Source organism: Camelus dromedarius, chromosome 4, assembly GCF_036321535.1.
Source record: "Camelus dromedarius isolate mCamDro1 chromosome 4, mCamDro1.pat, whole genome shotgun sequence".
NCBI lineage: Eukaryota > Metazoa > Chordata > Mammalia > Artiodactyla > Camelidae > Camelus > Camelus dromedarius.
Window position 1 is genome coordinate 21,946,215 of NC_087439.1, and position 25,180 is coordinate 21,971,394.

At 35.1% G+C, this 25,180-nt stretch overlaps 1 protein-coding gene across 3 annotated transcripts in view; it reads right to left on the bottom strand.

Annotated features, from left to right (window-relative positions):
• LRP1B (LDL receptor related protein 1B) overlaps window positions 1-25,180 on the bottom strand; it is a 1,592,931-nt gene that overhangs the window by 10,577 nt on the left and 1,557,174 nt on the right. For 2 of the 3 annotated variants that reach the window (XM_064484732.1, XM_064484731.1), the window contains 3 exons: window positions 23,212-23,316; window positions 22,237-22,350; window positions 2,413-2,489 (listed from right to left, as the gene is read on the bottom strand). In XM_064484732.1, coding sequence (XP_064340802.1) covers window positions 2,413-2,489; window positions 22,237-22,350; window positions 23,212-23,316 — 296 coding nt within the window. The remainder of the gene's footprint in view (window positions 1-2,412; window positions 2,490-22,236; window positions 22,351-23,211; window positions 23,317-25,180) is intronic. The other variant, XM_031451350.2, reaches the window with a different exon arrangement.

Genomic DNA, 25,180 nt, shown 5'->3' on the forward strand with positions numbered 1-25,180 from the left:
AAGTCCCTGTGCCCGCTGACAGCAGACAGGCCGGCAGAGGCAGCGCAGTCCTGACGCTGCTGCCGTCCAGTGACCATGGACTGCTTCACTGGGAGTGGAAATGCAGACTTGAAAACACATTCCTAAAGTATCCACCTGTCTGGCTGAGCAGACGACTTCTGCCCAAGTTTGGGGAACAACTGAAAACCATTCAAAACCACTGGAGTTCACCTGAGGGGATGAAAATAGCCCTTACCTTAGGAAGGGTCAGTTTAACTACCGCTTTTCTCCTTTCAGTTACTGAGGCAAGTTTCGCTAAGCACAAATGTCGGATGGTAAGTACCTTTTAATTGAGTCATTATTGGGTCAGCTTAGCTCAAATCTGAGATAATTTGACATTTGCATGGCTAATAGCCCTTTCAATGTGCATTGATACTTCCATTAAATTTAATGACTTTAAATCAGTGATGGAAGAAAGAGCATCAGAATCTTTGGAAAAAGGGTTACAACTACTTACAACTCCTCCTTACATGTGACAGTCCCTCGTTTAGAACTGTCTCTTGTAATCAGAGGCATCTTCCTCATCAGGGAGCTTGTTGCTCATGCAAACAGTTGGAGACGCCACCCTCCACTAGAAACATCCGGCACCCCTCTCCTCAAACTCATCTTCCAAACACCAAACTTCCCTTGGTAGACGAACCTTACCTTTAAATCGAAAATTCAATCGACATTCTACTCTATTTCTTTCTTTTCTTGCAGGGTTTTATCAATATTTAAAATTGTTTAGACTCTGTAAAAGACTAAGTTCTAATTTATCTAAGATAACTGAGAAATCACCATAAAAGAAAGGCTGAAGCACCACATCTTCATTAATTCTCAGCTTATAACTTCAGTATCTTTTATAGGTTGGTAACTCAAAATGCATTTTTTTTTCATTAAGAAACACTCTTAATGATGGTGAGTTTTAGAACTGGTTCACAAAATCATATCAATTAGTATTCCTCTAGACTTATTATGAATAAGATTAGTATGATCCTGGGAAGAAAGAGAGGGAGCATTTTTCCTTTCCCCCTCCTTTTGCAATATCAAATTAGGCAAGGTGTATTTTCCCACCTCTACCACATTTTATGGATCAGTCCTTAAATCCTAATGTCCTATTCCTACAATTTTGTGTCCACCGCTTTGCTAAGGCCCTGCCTTTCCTTCCCAAGGACAACACACCAATTCTAAGGTAAATCCCTAACGCTCCATGACCAGAATCACTTATCTCACCTCCCCGAATTCACATACTCATTTCTAGATTATTTATTCTATCTATTTGCCATTCTTCAAAGATGTTCATCCTTACTAGCTCAGGTTAATCTCTAAATGGTGAAACTTTGGACAGTGCCACTTGAAGAATTTCAAGGAACGATAAACTCCTTGGGGGCTGGGGCAATAAACAAGTAGATCAACAAACTTTGGGAGCCTGCATCTAAGGTACAAAAATCATATACTTTTGATTTTGATAATGTCTTTCTTTTTTCACAAATTCCATAGTACAATTTTTATTTGTTTTCATGTATGCTGTCCTACCAGTGGTGACGGACTAGAGAAAAATTGCTAAGTAAGCATTCATAAATCAGAGAGACTATTTTTTCTCTTCAAGAATATATTTACCCACTTGATAGATATTACAGATTTTTAAAAACTTTTCCACACGTTAACAATAATATGTGTGAATTGGGAAATTTTACTTCAGGCTTTTATTTTGAAAATCTTTATAAAATCATTTAAAGCTGTTGGAAGAAACACACACAGACACACAATGCTGATGTAGATGAATTTTCATATCAGGGACCTGGCCTAAGACTACAGCTACATGCACAAAAAAACTTGCAAAACCCTGAGCTATATTTTATTGTGCTTCAAAACCAGTCCTTTAAAGACAAGGAAGCAGTAAATCAACTATGATCCTTATTAAAAATTGCTTGTTAACATACTTCACATAGAGACTAACTATTTGAGTTTGTTTTTCCAGAACACATTGAAATGGACTTCAAGAAAATAAATACACTGTAATTAAAACATGGAATTATGTTTCTTCCTGGAACAGCCTGATGTCCACTCTAGTATCTGCAGCCTCTGTAGCTGACGTACATGTCCTAAGAAAAGCTTCTGCTAGGTTTGCAGACGTGCATTCTGAAAACGGCCGAAGTCTGAGATGACCACTCACTGCCTAGGAGAGAGCACATTATCTGGACCCCATCACCAGGCGAGAGCTCAGCGCTTCATCTTTCAAAAAACACCTGGATTGCAGTGGCTGTCTTGCAAAATTCCATGAAGGAGATTTTCCAAGACTCATTTCCCTCAGTAACGGTATTAAAAAAAAAAAAAAAAAAAAAGCTTTCTATACAAAGTGGAACACCCAAGATACAAATCTGAGGAACTCACTTGTGCTGATATGATCAGACTTGCTGCTCTTTGGGGCTGGCCTCTCACACTGAGTGCCTGACCAGTTGGTGGAGCATCTAGAAAGATAAAAACAAACAAAACAAATCAGCGAGTAACAGACCCCACACGTCTGCCAACGTAGTAACTTCAACCAAATAAGATGAAGGAGGAGCTAGCCATCACAGATTCATGAATATCAGAGATTTCTGCTAATTTCCTGCATATTGTCAGTATGCTGAGTGTAACTTCAACTGACTTCACTTGTTAAAATACTTTTAAAAACTCAGATTTATAGTCATTCTTCTTTAGCCTATGTTAAACTTAAAATTGACATATTTTATAGCAAAACTGAAATTTTAATTAAGAATTGAGATTAATTTGAGAAGTGCTGAAAATTATCAATCGCCATTATAAAAACTGAATTTGCCTGGCAAGCAAATCCTTCTTTATTAAGTTTCTGTAATCTTTTTTTCTGGTTCTAAATTAAAAGTGGAACTAACTAACAAACAGGAGGAAATGGTCATATGTCTCACAGTTCAAACCAAACAATTTTTACTCTTCTAATCAGAGATAGGGAAATATTGTGCTTTCCCATTAAAATCATACTTTTATTACCATGAAATCAAGAGAATGTGCCCAAGTTTTTATTCGGAGAAGTTGTCCTCCCCATTTAGGAACCATGACACTATAATGAGAAGTCCAGCAGGGGATTAAAATAATAGATCTGATTAAAATCCTTTATTTAAACATAAATCCCAACCATATAATTAGCTGGTTGCATCAAAATAAACGCTGAAATGGTTTTAGCTCTGTTTGAACAATGTCTATGGCTAACACAAGATGCCTCTGTGCATCTGTCAGAGGAAATCCACAGAGAAACCATTTAATTGGCTTCAGTTCTTATTTTAAACGACTGTCAAATACCACCATATCAGGAATAGTTGTGCACAATAAAAGAACAGCTTCCAGAACCATTCCAAGTAGATCTCTTTGGGCATGGTGGCCAAACTAAATAGCTGCAATCTCTAGCTCTCTGCCAATTCTGTCACAGCTGATTCAGATAGCTGAAGCTGTTTTTGGAACTTGGCTTCCATGATGCCATGTGAATTATTTGAAGTGTTTGTGAAGACAGAATTGAGTGTCCTAAAATGTGGGCAAAATCTGATAAAATCATTATTACTGAGAAGCTCAAATTATAAAAATCCAAATTTGTTTCATAAAAGCACATATTAACTTCAGCATAATTGACAATAATGTGACTATTCAAGAATATAGTTATTTGATTAATAATGATATTTAAAACTATGAGCATGGAACATGATTTCAATGAAAATTAGTATCATTATATTATTAATAGGTCATCACTCATGCATTAGCCTAATTTTTTGTTCATATTTTTTAGAAAAAGCTTACATATTTCCTATACATCACATTTATGATATACCATACTAAAAGTAAATCATTAAAATAGGTAAATAAATTTTAAGGCCAGGTCTATGACTCTGTCTATATTACTGAAGTGAGGTAATGAAATGAGCATATTTCAAATAATTTATAATAAAGTGAACAGTCAATAAAAAGCATTGATTTTTAAAAATCATTTCTTTTCTTCCTTAGTTGTGGTTTTCCGGATGAATGCTCTAGAAAATTGTTTCAGTTCTTCACGGGTTTCTAATTCTTGACACAGTTCACAGATAATTCAAAATAAGATGTTTAGGCAGATTTTGCAAACATGTTGTTAGAGTGAATTTTAATCATTGCAGAATTCTTTTCTTTTTATGTAGCTTTACATTTGTCAAATCTTCCTAACTGACCACTAAGGATGTTTTACACGCTTGCTCCAACAAAGAAATAATATTGACTGCTTAGTAACTTTATTGTATAACTGATGTGCACAAAGCTATTTTGTACAATTATATTGAAATATTGATTAAAATATCAAAATTTGCTCTTTACATGACCTCCTTTGATTGGACAACAGCAGCAACATCAGCCAGTTACATCAGGGCTCATGTTAAATAAGAGAAACAACCTGAGATACATTTTGCTATGTCACTAGAGATAAGAATCTCTGGGGCTTATCATTACACTGAGATGCCTGGAAACTCGAAACAGAATGGCTCAGGCATTGGAGGATTAAATGTAAATTGATCAGATGTTCTGGTATGAACATCATTTGTTTTAAGTATTTTAGGAAGTTATTAAAAATATGCCTTTGAAACTCCAGAAGGGCAAACAGAGTTTTAAACAAAAAAGAAAAGGATAGTGTGATTTTTATTCCAAACTCTGAAATTATTTAAGTAGAATAGGTGGTACTTGTTAAAGGTCTTGACTAATTTTCTATTTTATCCACAGACTGGGATCCAGTATTTATATCAGATAAGATAAATCACTTGCTAGTGGTCATCATGCTTTTCTCTTTGATATTGTGGAAGCATATTTAAATTCCTAATTTTCAGGGAATATTTTACTTGATACATCCTGGAAATAACTCTCAAAGACTGTGCTGAAGAAATAATTAATTTTAACAGTTCTACATCTTTTAAAAAAATTTTTAACAGTTCTACTCCTTAATCAGCTGATGATCACCTTGCAATTTTCCCTATACTCCTTATAAAATAATGTTTTATGGCCCAAAATAAAATCTGTTCCACCCATCTACATTTGTTTCAGTATTAAAAAAAAAAATCTCTTTTGAGATATTAAATCAAACAGAAGTCATTACTCTTGTTCTTCACCTTCCTAAATTACAACTTAAGGTGTTTGCTGCTCCACAAGTTCTTCCACCACTGGTGGATTTAAGACCAAGTATTTTTACCGTCTTTATAGAAACTCATAAATCTTCATACTCTGAGTAGACTACAATGATCAAAGCCATTAATGGCAGAGCATTTAAGAACTGAAATGTGTGTGAATCATCAGAATTTCCTGTCTATTCTCCCACTGAATTATCTGCATAACCATGCTGACTGTAACATCTCTGGCATCTGTCTCTTCGTCATTGTTCCTCAAGAAAAATCCATAGTCCATGCCCTGGTCATCTTTAATCTGCACTACTGCACTTCATTGCTCCCTATTATTCATCCTTAAACAATTATCTTCAAGTTGGTCCTGCCTGGCCCTCTCAAGAAATCTTTTTTTCCCCTTACCATTACAAACATCTGTGTCTCATTCCTTTTAAACTTATTCTACAGTTTTTCCCCACTGCCCTTTACCTCAGGACAATGAAAATCAGCTTCTCTTTCTTGTATGTTGATCACTATACCACTCTGAATTATTTAACTTTTTAAATACTTACATGAATTTTTAACTAAGTATTATTGGATCACGGATAGATAGGTAGACAGAAAGACAGAGAGATAGAGTCTTATTTATTCAAACAATCACTTACCCTCTTCTCACATTATCATATGACAATATTGTCCTAAAAGTTTTTTTAAAGTCAATAGCTGCCTGATATACGGTTAATTGATTTAACATTCTTTTTGACTTTTCTCCTTTTCTCCAAGGTCACTGACATTAAAAAGGAAGATTGTTTATACTGCATTGTTTTCTTAATCTTTTTCTTTTACTTTAATTACATATATAAATATATACATATATATATATATACATATATATATACACACACACTGTTCTTAATTACAACATGTTATGAATTTTCCTTTATGTTTTAGGTTAGACTAATGATTATCAAACTGAAAAATGTATTAAAGTTGAAATTCTGGAATCCCATATACCAGAACTTTTCATTAAGTGGCTTGGAATTGTGGCCAGAAATCTGCATTTTAACAAAGTTTCCCTGATGTAAATAATTTACAAGCCACACTTCAAGAAATATTTGAGGTAAGTTATTATATTCCCACAGACTATGATCTTATACCAAATACTGTTCAATATATATGTTTTTAATTTTTAGAATGGGAACAATAGTACATATGCCCAGCAAGATTGTTCAAAGATTAAATGATATTGTAGAAGTTCTTATCATAGTACCTGAAAAGCTGAGTGGATTTTTGTATTGGGTAACTAATTCTCATCTGAATGTTACTATATGAAATGTGTGGATAGTTAATTTATACTGTTTTTTCACTGGTGTGTGCAATTGTATAGTGACAACATTCTCTATTTCAGTTGTAATTTTCTGTAGCAAGGGAGTATCTTTGTGGAAAGGCAGTAACATAGCACATAGTACTAGGAAGCAAAGTAAATATTTTCAGACTATCAAAATAAGTTTAGTATATATAAAGGGGTAAAATATAATCTTTAAAAAGGAACACATTTTACAATTAAAAGGATAGACATAAAACATAATTAAACTGCCCAAAGTGATGAGAGGTCTCAAGAAGCAGAGTGATTTTACAAAAAGCATTGAAATCAGATATCAAATCCTGAAGGTGTATTAAAATCTTAGGTATTGTCTTGCACTGTAACAATGATCAATTTATGTGAACTACTCATGTCATTTTGTGGATATGTGGTCTAGAGTCACCTGCTTTGGGAGGACTTCAAAATAAAATAATGAGATTAATATCTGCTTCCTCTTTTCATCAAATTTAAAGGTCATAGGACTCTTCTGACCAAAGTGAAATTCAAAGGTGAACCTTAAAGCAATTTCAAATTGAATTTCTCCTCTTATATGCTAGGCTGCCATTATTAACCATGATGATGGAGACATTCAGAAAGAAAAATCTTTTACTATGCCCTTTTCTTTCTACACACAGCGGGAAAATACATGGCCCGAAAAGATTAAAGGAGCCTCGGCAAACTTGTGCATAGTGTCACGCATGCATGCTTAGGTGCTCCAAAAAATCTCATTCAATAAAAATAACAAATATGATTATATTTTGTGCATCAGATTTATACAATAGTATCTTCATACAGTGATGAAAAAACAAAAATTACAAGTCACATGCAAAATTTTTTTCTGAATAATCTGCAAATTTCAGTCTTCTGGTGTGAGAACATGGCTACATTTGCATGGCATTCCTAACTTTGAAGCTTTATACTCTTTATAGCCCCAGAACCTTTTATGTCCCCCTCTTCTTGCAGACAGCACTACTGTCAAATGCAAAAATTTTTTACTGCATTTGGAATGGATGTTTAGATATTAACTCGCCAGTCTGTTAACTTGACTTTAAAATACTTCTTCATGTTACTGTATCACAGTCCTCTGAGAGAAAATTATTTCATATATACATAAAGTGTATAATATTTAACATGCTCCAAAATTTTTCTATGGTATAGAAGTAAGTTGGTATTACCCTGCTTTGTTTTCTTCAAAAAGCTTAAGGTAGTATCTTAAATTTATGTTTGTGATAAAAAGAATGCTTGATTCAACTCTCTAATTACACATTCTAATGCCTAGTTACAAATGATTACATTAAATCCTAGTGTTACCTAGTACTGATAAAACTAGTATGACAAAACTTATCTTACTTTAATATTAAAGAAATTTGGTCAGAAAGAGTTCTTGATTTCTGAGAAGGGTTAATGTGATGAAGTAAAATAATAATGAGATGTTCAATAAACTCTGACCAATAATCATTTTAGGAAAAGTAAAAATTAATGAGAAATTTCAACTGAAGAAGTGGCCATGAAAGAAATAAAATTAATAAAGTGGATTATTTAAAGTGATTTATTTTAAGAAGTAAGGAGAAATAGGAAAGGAAAGATAAAATCCAGTTTGCCAAGAAATTATCCATAAAAAGAAGTTTGTTAAGATTGGCTGGTTTAAGTTAGAAACGTTTAAACATAAAATTCTGTGTGGGCCACTTGAGCAGAAATGGCCACTGAAGGATGAAATGATGACTGAATAAATATTAAAAAAAGAATGAAATCTCTAGCAATGGAAAACTTTTACTATCTAGATATTCTCCAGGAAATTTTAGTGAAAGAAGATCTGAAAAGCATAAAGTGTTTTTTCAAGTGAGCAGATGATTTCTACTTAACTGAATATATTACACCATCAACTAAAAAGGAAAAGGAACAATCATAAAATTAGTATTAAGTAATATAATGGATGTCATTGAAGACATAAATGTAGGGCATTACATTAGAAACACTGGTTATAACTCTGCAGCTAAAGATGGGAAGAAAAACAATTTATGCTGTAACAGCAGTAGAAAGTTCTATCTACATGATGCTAAGATGAATGGCCAATTTCTAAAATTAGCTTAAAAACATACGAAGCCTTGGGGTTGGCAGTGGGGTTGGAACTCTCTATACTTAGTGCCATGCAGACAGAGTAAGTAATTTGCTATCTGAATATTTTGTTTTAGCAGGACATAGGAATAAACAAAAACATTTTTTATATGAAAACCTAATGAACACCCTTCCTAGTTCTTAGGGTTTCTGTGGTGCAACACGGTAAAATCTGAAACAAATTGTGATGAGAATATGTGGTATATTCAACCGCAGTTATTAAGTATTGTTTAGGGAATATTAATCCTGCACAAATCTAGGGCAGTGGTAGGAATATCAGAAAGTGTTATTACAAGGTTTGAGTGTGTGAATGTCTTTATAAATGAAATATATAACTCCAATTCTCTAAAAAATATTTATTTTCAGTTATAATGTTCATATGCTGAGATATTGATGTTAGCCACTTTAATTTATATCCTAAATCATTACAAAATAATTCTGATATACAGATAGCCATTTCCTTTCTGGTACTTCAGTATAGCCTTTGTTCTAGTTACAAGATTTTTACATATCCACCAAAAGGTAACACCAAAAGTTTCTAGAACCAAATGTTTTCAATTGCAAAGGTACATTGTATTAGTATTGATATCAAGTTCTCAATGACTACCATTCTGCCTTCCTCAAAATCTAGCACCTACATTTCAAAAGTTTTTTAAAAAAATTTAATTGTTTTAAAACAAAACAAGCAATCAGAAAATAGTGAATGAGAAAAACTGAGAATGATTTGCTAAAGTCAACTGTCAGTATGAATTAGCAAATTTGTTGATGCCACGTAAATGTTAATTAGTCGTAAAACACTCGATTTGTTTAACATTTATAGGAACATGTTGCAAGCAGAAACAGCTGAAGCCTGATGACAAAAGATGGCCATAAACAAACATTTCTTTCCTAATCCAAGTGTTATATTACTTTTTTGACTCGAGGTGAGAAGGTTTATTACGCCAGTAGTCTAAAAATTGCTTCAGGAAGTTTAAACAAATGTCTTCAATAAATCTAAAATGCTACAGAGTATTACAGTAGTATTGTACATTATGGAAAACTGCAATTTAGGGGGTAGTTATAAATATCTTTATATATATATATATATATACACACACACACATATATATATATATATGACCAACATACAATCATAAATATGGTACATTTTATGTTTGTATTTCTCTATTTACATATGCATTCATAAATATCTAAATATGCATTTGCCTATGACTGTGCTAGACTGTGATTACTTAAAGGAAGGGATTATACATTATTCATTTTTATATTTCTTCATTTCTTGAACAGTGTCTAGCACATGGTCAGTATGTATGTTTGGTCAATCAGTATGTTTGTTGTTTGACAAAATTAATGACTGAATGTATGAAGGCATGGAGGAGGCGTGGTTGAACCCATATAAATGCACAGATATGTGTCATACCCTAATCTATGAAGACTGTATAACACCATTCATAACATGCTTTCAGCTGGGTACCAGTCACTTCTCACTGAAAGGAATATTGATCCACTATGGAAGACACTTAATATGTAAGAACCACAGTAAGAGACAAATATTTTATTCATTTCTTCCTTCCTGCCATCCTTTCTCCCTTCCTCCTTCTTTTATTCATCCATTAAGCTATTCATTAATTCTTCCTTTTATAAAATTAGATGATCACATTCTAGCAACTTGTCATGTAAAATTTTTACCTATTCACTGTTGTAAATTGTGTGACACTCCCATTCTTGTCCTGGGATGCAGCTGACTAAGAAATGTGTATTTTCTTTCTATAACAAAAATTCTAAAGGTGCTTGCCTGATGGGTAAATTGACATGGAAATCAATTTTATATAAAAGCGAACAAATATGTAATTAAATGTAATTAAATTCAATCAATTCATTTAAATAATTGTCTAAAATTAAAATGCTGGTATAGTATGACTCAAACGGCATGTGTGAGTGTCGCAATTAGAAGACCTATGTTGTAACCTAATCTCCACTCCTCACAAAGGGCTTATCTTCTGGCAATTCATCCACCTCAGTGTTTCAGTTTACAATACAGGGGAAAGCAACCGCCCTGCTCTTGTTACACACTTCCCACAGATCTAGCCCCTTATGCTTTAACCTTCGTTTTCCTCTTCAATCCCCTTGTTTTTAATTTTATATTTTACCTTTCTATTGTATGTTTTCCTTTTACTACCTCAAGCCTTTTTGCTTCTTCTTTCCTTCTTCCCTTTGTTCCTTCCTTCCTCCCTTTCTTCCTTCAATTATTTTTCTTTTTTGCAAGGCAAGTTGATCATTGCAAAAGTAAAAAAAAAAAAAAAAAAAAAAAAAAATTCAGGTTTCTTAAGAGATTAAATGATATGATGTATATAAAATTTACAATCCTCTAAGTTAATTTAACTCAAATGATAAATAATATTACGAATACTAAATGTCAGCATTGTATATGCCATGCCAATATCAATATAATTATATTTTTTGTTTTTATGCCCAGTGGAAGAAGAAGTTGGCTGAAGTTTCTATACTTTTTTTTTTTTTTAACATAGTGGCTTCCTTCTGCTACAATTCTAGTGTGAAAAGGAAGAAAATATTTCTCTGACTGATGACAATATAAAGAATTTTTCATTTATTTTTTTACTCTTAAACCAGTGTTGCTGGTTTATCCATATTCGTCTGACCCTTTTCTTAGAATTGTATCAAGTTAGCTTGGAATTAAGTACTAGATTGAAGGTTTATCGATCTAGTTTTCTTGATTTGTTTCAGCATGGAACATGGACAGGAAATAAACCTTCACTGTTAAAAGCATCTGAATTTTGTAACTTTTTCATAGCAGTAAAATCTGGGGGATACAGTCTAATAGAGAGGGAAAAAATTTAAATTTTTTAAGTGGTAACAATGTGTAAACAAATAAAAATACTATGTACTTACATTGTGTTTGGCCTCTTTGGTTATTCTGATTTACTGATTATATTAGAGGCCAAGAACATGTCCCAAAATCAAGGGATAATAATGTGACTAGGTCAAAACTTGGTAACAATAGCTGCCCAATGTATAACTGTGTATTAATTGTTCTCTGTCAGGCAGTGCCCCTTGTACTCTCAGGGCACAAACTGGACTTTAAACTGTTACAGAAAAATGCGATACCTATATTTTGTTTTTCTCCCCATGACATGACTAGCACGGTGAGAGGCAGAACAAGCTACAACTTGTTACCTGGGATCGTAAAGGACAGATATTGATGTGACAGATTTTACTGGCTTTTACTGCTCCAAAAGACATGCACATTTCACATTTTGTGCTTTGAAACTATGTCAAGGGGCAGAAAACAAATAAGGGACATACAATGACCTGACTCTTGATAAATGCAGACAACATAGGCTGCTAAAGTTGAATTGCTCAGCGCCCCTGCTGAGAAGCTGTGATCTGTTTGAAATCACTCATGACAACTTCCTTGGGGCTCTTCTCAGATATCCTCGGTGGGGCCACCAGCTCACTGGTCCACACGGAGGAGCATTGCTCAGCCTGACAGCAGAGCTGGGGAAGAGGAACTCATGCTGTCTCCTTTCCGCAAAGCCAGGATTTTGAGAAACCAAGGCCTCAACTAGCTGTTGTAATATAGAAGAATAAATTCCTGCCTTTTTAAAAATTTGAGACAGAATCACAACTGATTATATTTTTCCCAAAACCCCAACAGAGACTCCTGTTGGAGCTGTACTGTTCCTTATGTAGTTCTCACCCTAAGGACTTAGGACATAACGCTAAACTTTTAATAACGTAATTAGGTGGAACAATCACAAAGCCAAAGAAAATGACAACATGCCTAATTTTCAGATCATTCTCTTAATGAATTTCCCTTTGGTGCTTGGATATTCATTTTGCATCCTTCTGCATTTTAAAAAATCTGCTTAGAAAATGTTTAGAAAACTAGTTTCTGTGTGTTTTCTGAGGTATTTGAGGCTGGACCCACTACCGCTTCTTTCTCCCTCACCCCTCATAGGATTTGTCTTTGTAGTTCCCACTTCAGTCACTATTACTGTCACTATCATTGTACTACTAATCTTTTATTTACACCATATTTTGCTTATTTTTAATAATGAGCACTTTAAAAAAATTCACACTGTACTTTTCACCTCCAAACTCCCAGAAGATCAAATTATGCCGAATTCTGATCATTTTATGTATGGTCTAGGACAACAGTTCTAAGATCTTTCTTTTCTAGAGTGTTTACTATGTTGAAGACAATATTCTGTTCTTCTTTTTTCCAGGTATTACAGTTCTTAATACACAAAACAGTTTTTGGAAGTAGTTGCTATCAGTATTTCCATATTAAGATGGCAAATGAGACAAAGAGAAAAAAACAAAACTAACAAACTGCCATCCTGAGATATAAGGTTGTTTCTCTCTTGACTCTTTTTTGGCTCTGTTTACCAACAAACCACTTTTTAAAAGCCATTTTTTAAAATAATAAAAAAAAAATCTTTGCCTTCCTTTACAGTGCAAATTGGGATTCATTTAAAAAAAAAACACAAAAACTTTTTTTTCAAACCCATGGCTTCTTGTTCCAGCAGAGCACCATGCTGTCAAGACCTTTTTAAAACACTCACATGACTGTGATACTTTGTATGTCAAATAGGATTCATGTTCCCCTACTGCTTAGGGAATGAATGTCAAATTCCTAGCTAAGCATACTGTGCTCCCCAGATTTCAATCTGTAACATTATTGTCCAGTGCTCCTCCAGAAGCACTGTTTATCTTACACCATGCAAATCCCTCGCCACGTTCCTTCTTTTTTTAAATCTTTTTCCCATGTTCCTTCTCTCTTTTCTTTCTTGCCTCATCTCTTTCCTCAAATAGAGCAGAGACCCTCAAGGGCAGAGGCTATACCTTATTTTTCTTACTTTCTTTTCTTTCCCTTCCTTCCTTCCTTCCTTCCTTCCTTCCTTCCTTCCTTCCTTCCTTCCTTCCTTCCTTTCTCTTCCTTTTCTTTCCCTTTCTTTCTTTCTTTTCCTTCCTTCCTTCTATCCTTTCTTTTTTCTTCTTTCTTTCTAGTTCTTTCTTTTTTCTCTCTCTCCCTCCCTTCCCTTCCTTTTTTTTTTTTTTTTTTTTTTGAGAGAGAGAATATCAGTGTAAAAACACCAAACAAAGACAAGGTAAAGAGAGAACAAAAATGAATACAATTACATTTTTCTAGTAAGTTAAGACAGTAAATTAAGCTTATTTAGTTCCTTTTGTAGAGAGATATTTAACCTCAGCTCCAGAACACTCAGGAAATACCCTGTGGTGGTTTTAGAAGATATCACAAAGATGAGAAAGACAACCAAAAATCATGATAAAATGAATCACTTTCATATTTTTTTTCTGACTATTGAAGTTTTTGAAAATTTATCAGTGAAGTAAGATGTAGTATTTCAATGATGACAGAAAGATGCTGGTCTCATAGGCTGTCAGATCTCACAATACAACACAGGCACCAGGACAGTATATTTTGCAAAGTTAGTTAAGCACATATTACAGGCAGAATACATGCCAGCTCCTGAGGCAAAACAGATAAATCAGATACAACCCCATCCTTGAAGGAATTTATAGTCAGCCACAGAGAAACAGACAAACACATTTAGGGGGGCCATGGAGTAGAACAGGCAGCATTTTCAAGCCAATTTCAGAGAAATATGCCCCATGTCCAAAGGCCACACACAGATGAGAAGTCAATGCGAGCCATAAAATATGGACTATCGTAGAGTAACATGGAAAATGTAAACACACACATGCAGATGATCAGAGAAAGATTATTTCATGGAAAACCATGTTTCCCAAAAAAGAGAAACAAAACACAGATGCCCAAATAAATCTAACTAAACCAAAAAAGAAAAAAAAAAAAAAAAAGAAGAAGAAGAAAAGGAAAAAAACAGATAAGGGGAAAATGCTTACAGCTAGTTATTTTTAGCTTCTGTTTGAAATGAAGATGTAAAACATAAAAACTAACAGTGCTATCTTATTTTCGACCACATGGAGAATTGGTCCTGCTATGGGCAACCACATATATTATAAGAAATGCCTTGGAATTTTGCTATATTGCCATTTTCAAAACAGTGTGTGCCTAAATTGATATGATTTCAAAGGCAGTGTAATATCAGAGTTAGAGCTTTCTCATTCTCCCTTTTCAGGTGACCAAAAAATAATTTTAAAATAGTTTTTTTTCTTTTGTTTTTTAGAAAGAATGTGAATTACACAGAAGACTATTTAAACAAAATAAACATTTCCCAAATTCCACCAGTAACAGTAATCACTAATTTTTAAGCTACACAAACCAAATATTTTTGTTTTGTACTGTTCACTGATAAAACTTCAGTGCCTAGTTTTTGCCTGGCATATAGTAGATGCTCACTGGAAATTTGCTCATGAATTAACATGGGAGGAAAAGATGGCCAGTATTTTCGTTATTGAAAAGGCCAAAGTATGAGGAAACCAAGGGATAGAGACATGGGATTCTGGTTCCTATAGACTCTGGATCGGCTTGAGTAGGGGTTGATGGTAAGAAATAGGTGGAAAGGACTATTGTGCCTCTTGCAGTTAGGCATAAATAAGCTACTTATATACCCAGATAAGCGCTGGTATATTATTTTGAAGTATCGGGAAAATAAGTCATAAAATCACAGAGAAAAATCAAACACAAATACTTAACTGTGACCCAAGAATTTTATGGTTAGCTTTAGGTATGCCATAGTGTTAACAATAGATATTGTGCTATTTTTAATTTTTCTGCTAATGGAAATCTTTGTCTTCTCAGTGTCTTCATAGATATTTTAGAGGAATTTTGAGAGAACTGATATTTGAGCTGACCTGACCCAATTTTAAACCAATTTCTAAAATTCAAATGAGACTATGATTTAAATACATTGTACCTTGTAGTTTAATAGCGTATTAGTGAACAATTAGCCTAAACTCATCAATTTACAGACAAGAAAATTGTGACACAACGAGACAATGTCTCTTGCCCCAAATCATAGCTAGTTTGGTTAATTAATAAAGCCTATGCTTTTAGACCAAATATGTCCTCTTCTTGGTGTTGATCTTAGAAAACTAATGGGATAAGCACACAGATATTCACAGACAGAAGTTTTTATCCTAGGAAAAAATAATTTAAAAAAAAGAACAAAACACAAAAACAAAAAATATACTTCTAATTATTGAATGATACCTGGTTGATTAAATGAAGTAGGAAATATCTAGACAACAGAACACTTGGTAACCATTAAGAATAAAGACATCTAGTTATGTAGATTGACATGGAATGATGTTCATAATGTACTGCAAAGTAAATAAATATGAAAAAGCATCTGTCACATGATCTCATTTTAGTGTATAATACTCTGCAAATGTGTATTTGCATAAGGAAACTGGATGAATAGAAACCAAAGTAATAGAAGTTTGAGATCAAAGTGTTAGCAGGTTTGGTTTCTTCTGAGGCCTCTGTCCTTGGGCTGTAAGTGCCCATCTTCTTCCTCTGTTTCCACATGGTCTTCCCCCTGTGTGTGCTGCATCCAAATTTCCTCTTCTAGTAACGACACCAGAAATACTGGGAGAGGGCCCATTCTGATGACCCCATTTTAACTTAATGAGCTATATCCAAATAAAGGCCCTATATCCAAATAAAATCATGCAGTGCTGAGGCACTGAGGGTTAGGGCTTCAACACACGAATTTGGAGGGGGAACACAATTTAGCCCATAACACTTACTCTCTGGTCTCCCAAAATTCACGTCCTTCTCACGTGCAAAATACATCCATCCCATCCCAATAGCCCTCAAACACTCAAACCATTCCAAAAGGCAAAAACTGGAAAGAAGAGAGGGTGACGGGCCCCAAGCAAGTGTGAAACCTAACTAGGCAGATTCTATCAGATTTAAGGCTCTCTGGTTTGCTGCTCCATCTTCTGGGCCCAGTGGGGTAGCGGCCCTGCTCTCCGGGCCCACTAGGGTGGTAGCCCGTTGCTCTCTCACCTGTGTCCTATCTCTTCTTCTTATAAGGACACCAGTCATGTTGGATTAGGGCCCAACCTAAGGACCCTCACTTTATGTTAATTACCTCTTTAAAGATCCTGTCTCCAAATACAGTCCATTCTGAGGTACTGGGAGATAAAGCTTCAACTTATGAATTTGGAAGGGACACAATTCATCTCATAACACTGACAAAAAAGCAAAATCTCTGTCACACACACAGATATATCATGTGTGTGTTTGTGATTTAATTTTATGTGTCAGCCTGAGTGGGCTGGGGGATGCCCAGACAGCTGATCAAACATTATTACAGACACACTGTAAGGGTGTCTCTGGAGGAGACGAGCAAAGAACACTCTACCAGTGAGGGTGAGCAGCATACAACCTGCCGAGGGTCTGAGGAGAACGGAAAGGTGGAGAAAGGGCAAATCTGCTCTCTCTGCTGGAGCTGGGACAGCCGTCTCCTCCTGCCCTCACACATTAACGCTCCTGGCTTTTGGGTCTTTGGACTTGGACTGGGATGCTCACCATCAGTTCCCATGGTTTTCAGGCTTTGAGATTTGTCCTGAATTATACCACTAGCTTTCCTGGTTTTCCAGCTTGCGAGCAGTAGATCTTGGGATGTCTTGGCCTCCATAATTGGATGATTCAATTCCTATTATAAACCTCTCTCTCATCCCTAACATATGTATATATGTCCTTTTTCTCTGGAGAGAGCTTAATATTTGATTTTTCTCTTTTGAAAAACTTTGGTTAAGTCCAAGTCAATTAACACTCACGATTAGCTTGCCAAGTGCCACATACGAAGAGATAATCCTGAGTTTCGACTAGTGGGATGATAAAAGTGGGAAAAGGTAAGAAAGACATGTGGGTCCAGAAGCTATTTAAACAAAGCATCTAGGTGTGGGACGGTCCCGCGGCTCTGTGGTGAGGCTGTGTAAGTGCCAGTGTCCATAGCGGTAGGAGAAGTAAGACAGCTACAAACATTTCTTCCCTGTTGGAGGGTGAAATGTGCTGTGCGTATTGCTGGGAGATGATGCTGTGGAGGTAGGTCTATGCTTTTAAAAAATTTAAATCCAATATAAATGAAAGTCTGACACTAGATAGAAATCTTAGAAGTAGGAACACATAACTAACTTCCTATTGAGTTCACAGGATTAATAATTTCTATATCTCAAAACAAAAATTGTTTAACAATACAAATACTGTCAAAATAACACATTAATTTTTTTAAAAAATGGCTTTAACATTATTCAATATACTTACTTTAATAAATGTCAAAATTCTCTCCAAATAAAAGTAAAAAACCCCTGTATTTTCATTTTTCTGGTTTTCTTTTCCTCCACACATAGCAATAAGTGAAAATGGCCATGAAGAGACAAAAGTGAAAGCTTTCAAAGAACAAATCTATTCCTTAAAATGAAAAATACAGTAATAAAATTTCTATGTGGGAAAAAACTGTCAACCTCATAGATCTGAATACTTCATAGACTTTCCAAATGTGTGTAAGTTTTGCACAATTCAAATAGTTTTTCAGCCCTATGAAAGAGAGAAAAATGTAGTACCAACAAAACTAAAGCAAGTACTATATCTCATCTCTTAAAGCAATTTTTTCTTCCTTAAAGGCTTTTAGATGAAATAGTGCATACTAGCTTTTCATTAAAGATACATGACCACTACCAATTGAAATCTGAAGCTAAAATCTGTGTTTCCAAAAATCTCCTCTTATGAGGAGAATCAACCACTAGAAAGATATCTTGAGGGCTTAATAGTCCCTTAGCTGGACAATTTTTGTATGCATATGATCATAAACACTTCATACTAAATTTATTTTTATTTATTTGCATTTTAGTACCAAATGAATTATAAATATACTAAGTAAAACTAGGAAATTTCCCATAGTCTAGAAATTTCAACTCCAAGAAACATGAACACAATCCAACTATCCTTCATAGTTCCTTTACAATGGGCCTTAATAAATAGCAAAAGAGATCCTCTTGAACGCTTATATCTTCCTTTTGAGAAGGAAGAAAAAAAAATTTTCCCCTAGATCCCACTTCCCCTTGAAGTTACCATTGTTTTTCCTTCATTTAATCCACAGCCATTCAGAACACAACATTTGGAAAGGAATCTACATTCTTCTCCACTTTCTCACCTTTCACTTACCCAACTATAGTCTGGTTTCTGTCATACATTGCTTTCAAAACACCTCTCATAATGGCCATTTAACTGCAAAATCCAGTAAACCATTTATACTTCTTACCCTCCTCGAACTGTCTGGAGTTGCTATTCCTTCACATGCTCCACTCCTTTGACTTGGAGGAAACTATTCTTTGACAAGTCCCCTTCAACTTCTATTTCTTCTCATTTACTTTTGTTGATTCCTCCATAACAAATATCAACCATTGGTATCTCCTAGAATTCCACCCTTAATCCTCCAACCTACTTTCTATAAGCCCACTCTTGTGCCAGGCAGAAATGTAGCTCACAAACTGGCCCCAACGTATCTCGTTAGTCTTTCCCCTGTCATACCACATAGCATGTGTTTACTCTCAACAACTTTCACCTTTTACTTTCAGTTCTATACCCTGACTGTGCTATATCTCTTCCAAGAAAGGTTTTCACCCATTTCTGCCTGTACAATTACTACACATTTTTTCAAACTGCTGTTAAAATATCATTTCATGTGCACAGCCTTTCTCTCTCCCACTAGTCATCATTAGTGATCTCTAGTCTGTTGTTTTCCCACAACACTTTGATCACATTTCTATTATAGCAATTGTCAAATGGTATTTTAACTTTTAAAATCCATTTATCTACCCCAAATGAGTTTTAAGTTCTTCAAAAGTAAAAACCTTTTTGGAGTTAGCACAAAGAAAGAAGTACAGAACAAAAGCTAGCACCAGGGCATGGACCTTAGGATCCAACAGGTGTGATCTGAGTCTCAGGAATCCAACACTTCCTAGTATGTGACCTCAGAGTCATCATCTGTGAAATGGGTATAACAATTAGATGATGATGATGATGATGATGATGATGATAATAAATGATAATAATAATAATAAGAAGAAGAATTACATAATATTCTGACTTTATACACAAATTGTGTAAAGTGTTCAATATAGTGCTTAGTATAAAATACTTGCTAAGCTGGTTTTAACTGTTATTAATTCTCCTTCCAAATATACACAGGGTCTCACTCACTCACCATGTATTGTTATCAATGCATGTTTGGTAAATGAATGAATGAATGATAACAGAATATAATTATCTCTTCTATGCTTCTTTTATGGCTTAAGTGATTTGAAGAACTTAGTAAGCATTACTCTTATCATCAGAACAGATTTTACGGTATAGAAAACCAAAGCACCAACAAAATTTTCATTAAGCCCAAAGCATATAAAGACAAAGATACGTGAAATAAAAGGTGTTTACTTTGAACTCCTCCAATTAACTTATTTTTCCTGGCTGAGTTTATCAGATAGGCTTGATTACATCTTAAAGGTCAGGTGCCTCTGATGATACTTGGTAAGAGTGAAAAGTGGAAGAGAACATTGCTGTGGGCTGTTATGCCCACAAATGATATTTATTCTGGTGACACAAGAGCATTCCCTAGACAGGTCATGTTCCTGAGACCTATTTGGAGTTGGGGGGGCACTGCTGAAATGTCATGTATACTTTGCTTGGGAATTGAGAGAGGGACAAGATATATAAAGACTGGGTCCCGCAGCAGATGTTACCAGTGTCCTAAAAAATGAGGCAGTGTAAGTACCTAGATCAATGTCTGGCCAAGGACCACCCTGGATTTACTAACTCTGGAATATCCGTGAATCTTTGTCCTTGCTATTCTTCCCTCCCATTGCACTGTCCAGCTTCAAGCCCCCATCATCTGAAGTGTTGCCCAGCCTTCCAGTGTGGGGTCCCTGCAGCTGATCTCCAGGGCTCTCTTCCACATGCCAGTGTCACTTTCAAAAGCAAACTCCTTCAGCTCTGCCTCAGATCTCTTTGGCTACACACTCTTTTCAGGATCGAATGGAATCCCCTAACTTTGGCATAAATCAGGTTCTGACTTATCTTTCAGTTTTATCTCCTCCTTGCCTCCTCAACGCCACAGTCACCCTTCATTCTCGCTGTATTAAACCACTCAGATCCCCAGAGAGGCCACTAAGTCTCACGTCAATGTCTTTGCTTATGTTTTTCTTTCTTTTTAGAATGTTCACTCCAACCTCGCTGAACCGCATGAACTATGTGAGCAACACAGAGCTGTCTTTTCTGTAAAGTCCTCTGTGCATTCCTGTTTCCCATTCTAGACAAATCACTTGCTGTGTTAAGACTCTACTGCCTTCTCTTTTTTCCTGTGTTCACACCTACATTACTGTAAGCTAATTAGCTGCATGTGAATTTCTAAACCCCCTAATGAGTGAGCTTCTTGATATTGGGGGTTAAATTTCATCCATCTTCACTTGTCTAGGATTTAGCAGACTTCAAGGGTCTTATAAATATTCACTGAGTGACTGAAGGAATTTAGGGTGGAGGCAGGCAGAGGTAAGACAAAAGAAGTCTCCTCTGTCTCCAGGTGCAGAAGGAACTAAGTCTGAACTGAGAAGTGAATCAATTTCTTAACAGGTGAGTTTATATACATTTTGTTGAGCAATATTTAAAGAAGTATTTCTGGGTCTGTTTTATGTAGGAGTATTTGTTTAACACATTCAAATATCTTCCAGAAAAAAAGAAATATCAATTTTTCCTATATGGTTATTTTAATCACTTCCCGTATTTTTTTTCAATTATTGTGCAAAGAATGACATTCTCTTGAATAACGAAATAGATAATTAGGAAAAACATTGTAGAGTTTTGGTAATGAAACATCTGAATTTTAATACAACTGTGCTTTAAAACCATTACTAAGTACTGTGAGACACCACCATGGGGCTATTACCAGGTGCCAATCGGGGCTTCTGATTATGACATGGGGTATTAGGGAGGATGTCAGACATGATCCATCTCTAAAGCTCAAATGCAAAATGCAAAAATAATCTCCATTATTATGAACCTTGATAGCTACCCCAAAGGTGGTCCCTGAAATTTCTCGGAGGAAATGAACTTACTTGTTATGAACAGATTGAATCAAGAAAGAATAATCTGAACTACCAGGAAATGAAGTTTCTGGAATATTTTAACATGAACCTATTTCTTCCATAAAGAAGTCTTACTGCTTAAGGTAAGACAGTTCCCACTAAAATTTTGGGAAACAAAACAATGTATTTCATCAGTACTGAAAAGTCAGTTACTAAATAAAAGGGTTACCATTCCAAATATAGCTTCCAGCACAGTAATAGAGTCTAAAAATACCTGCTTCTGTGCCTCTCTCATTAAAAGCCACTATTCTAGCCTATGTATTTTTATGAGACAGTTCCACGAGCTTTTTCATTTCCTCCATTATATTTCTACACACTTCAGCTGACTGCGGTGCATACACTCATAGGTGAGCAAAGCAAAGGTTAAGTGTGTATGACACAGATGAGCCCCGAGATTAAGTATACACTGTGAAATGCATGTGGATGTTCATGATTTAAACCAATGAACTGTGGCCTGAAATGATGTCACACAAAGCTTAGCGGTAAGTGGAAGGTTAAACCTACTTGCATCTCGGCTCATTAAACGCAGTTAAAGTGCAAATCCCCTCATTCTGACAGTAGTGATCACAAGGGTTCTCTTTCTGGTCACAGCGCTGACTTTTAAACCCCACAGAGCATCTGCAGAATTTCAGTAAAATACAGCTAAATAAAGCGTCTGACTTTTTTCCCCCAAATATGTTTCAAATTTATATCATACAGAGATAGTAACATACGAACAAAATTTTTCTCAGGTATGCTAACTTCTCTCTCATGCACACTCATCACAGGCTACTCTGACAGGGTAGGGAACAGAATGCAGACGTGGATCATACGTGGACATCATCCTTCTGGTCAAGCAGTAATAAAAGATAACTCAAAACAGGGACCACATAAGCTGAATGGTCCTATTTCAAGTTGTCCATTGTGGACAATCAGGTATTTGAGAAGGGAAAATATTAAATTCCAGATTTTCTCAGGAGCAGTTAATCTACAATCCTTTCCAAACATTTAGAAACCCAGATTTGAGGTAATGCATTTCAAAGGAGACAAGGGCTTATGGGTTTACATAATACAACACTCTAAACCTGATACAGAAATTAAATTGCATTATACATTTGAAAAGACACCTTAAGTACTTTGAAAAGAATGGCCATATACCAAAATATTCATAAATAAGATTATGTCTGGGTTTCATGTACCTAAATAGGGTCAATGAAATTAGAACAGTTTTCACCGGCATTTCCAAGTTCAAAGATCTCTGAATGTTTGAAATGGGCATGATGCTAAGCACTGAATGAGCTCTTCCTTATGAAATCACCAGCAAATTGATGGAGGAGATTCTGTAGCACATGAGCCAATGAGGAATAATACTTGATCAGAGATGTCCATGAAATATTCATTTAAAATGTGTTACCTCAAGGAAGGAGAACAACAGAGCAGGGATTCCACGTACATCTAACGTTGTATCATAAAATGCCCACAACGTTATAAAATACTCACAAACACACAGGTACATTTGTTTCCGGGTCCAGCTGGCACGTGCCGCCATTGTAACAGTAGCCATCACATAGCTGGCAGCTAGAGGCAATCTTTCCATTAGTGCAGCTGCAGCAACAAAGAAAAAAAATCTCATTGTTACTGGCATGATTATCGTTGAAAGCTGACACAAACTCTCTGTAGATGAGAATATTCATCATAGAAGGGTAATGGAGTGGTTGGCTAAAAGTAGGTTTTCAGAAAGACTTGCTGGATGCAAAGATTTTTTTTTTTTTTAACAGAACAATGACAGATAAAAATTTTCTTGTGGTAATTTTCAAATTTTCAACCCATTTGTTTAATAGAAAAATTTAATATAGCTAGAAGTAGGTGTGAAAAAATAGACTCTAATGTCCATCACTTACACTTCAGGGAGACATCAGCATTAGTACCTTATTTCCTTTTTATATAACTAGAGTTTGGTGACATTTTTGTTTATTTATAAACCTCATTATCAAACACTCTGGAAGCAAATGTTTCAGCCATTCCTTCTAAACTGGAAAATCTGGTCCAAAGAATGTTATGAGTTTTAGACCACACATTTGGTAAGAAAGTATAGGATTGTTCCGCAGTCACTTTTATCCCACTGATTTTCTCTGAATGTGTAATATAGTTAATGTCAAACTCTTTTTATTCTGACAGAAAAAAAAGTAACAGTTCAAGGCAAAACTAAACAGTAGTGTTACAGGAACAATATGCAATGTGGCAAAAAAATAATGACGTAGGCTTTCCGGAAAATTTTTGGAAATGATTCTAATTTATAGCACATTACATGTCTGGGATAAGAATAAACACTATGGCTACTGCTACAGGGGAAAGCCAAATATAACAATAATAGGAAAAAGGCAGAAATTTCTCACTTGCCATGTTATATTTTAAAATAAATACTATTAGATTGGAACTTGAAAACTGTTGGGGGGACAGAGAAAAGTGTATTAACATTTCAAATTACTGAGGGAACCTCTTCTATGAGAAGTATGCTAACAGAATCATACAAACCTTCGCCCAAATTAGAATTACAATAGATCATGCCAATATTCTGGTTGTGAGATCATCTTAGCACTGAGTGCTGTGAAGTAATCAATGATGTCACAATAAATCCGACACAACCTTCATAAAGTCGTCAGGCTGCAGTATCTTTGATTGATCACCTTGATCCTCTTCAGGACGGACACCTGTTACAGTACATGCCTCAAAGGGGAATTCCCAGTGACAGGTTAGCTATTTGAAATAACTGGTTACCAGTCCCATTAGTTCATTTGTTCTGTGTATATTTATGTGAACGTATGTGGGTGGTAGGGCTGTTGGAAATGCACTGAACTGTTATACTTTCCCAGGCATTTAATTTAAAGATTTTTTTTAAGAGCCTGGATTTTAAAGTCACATTTCTTTCCAAGATGAACAGAAGCAGAGAGTCAATTATGTACTAGATGTGAAATGGAAATATGTAAAAGTGGAACCAAACATGTGAAAGGCAGTGGCTTAAAGTTCCAAGATTTAACAAAGACTACCACATTCTTTATACTCTGTAGAGGCATATGAATATGGATGCAAAGTGAGTCAAGTGCATATTTCACAGTATTGGTGTCTGATATGTTAAATGGATCTGGGAGACTTTTCCTTGCTCTCCATGCCCAGCCTCCTTGAAAAACTGAAGAGCAGAAAGCTAAAGTTTCATGTTCAGTCAAAGGGACAACATCAAAGAGAAAAATCAGCTCATCATACATTAAATGATTTTCCACAAAAAGATAACTATATACAAAGTATTACCTTTTAAAAGAGAAAAATATTCTAATTAGTGATTACTTTTAATCTTCTGCTTCCAGGAATTATAAAAGATATTGCCTTGTTCTCCTCCTAAAGGTTTTGTTTGAGTCCTAAACTTAAGACAGAAATCTGTAGATATTTCAAATGTGAAATACAAGTAATCCAA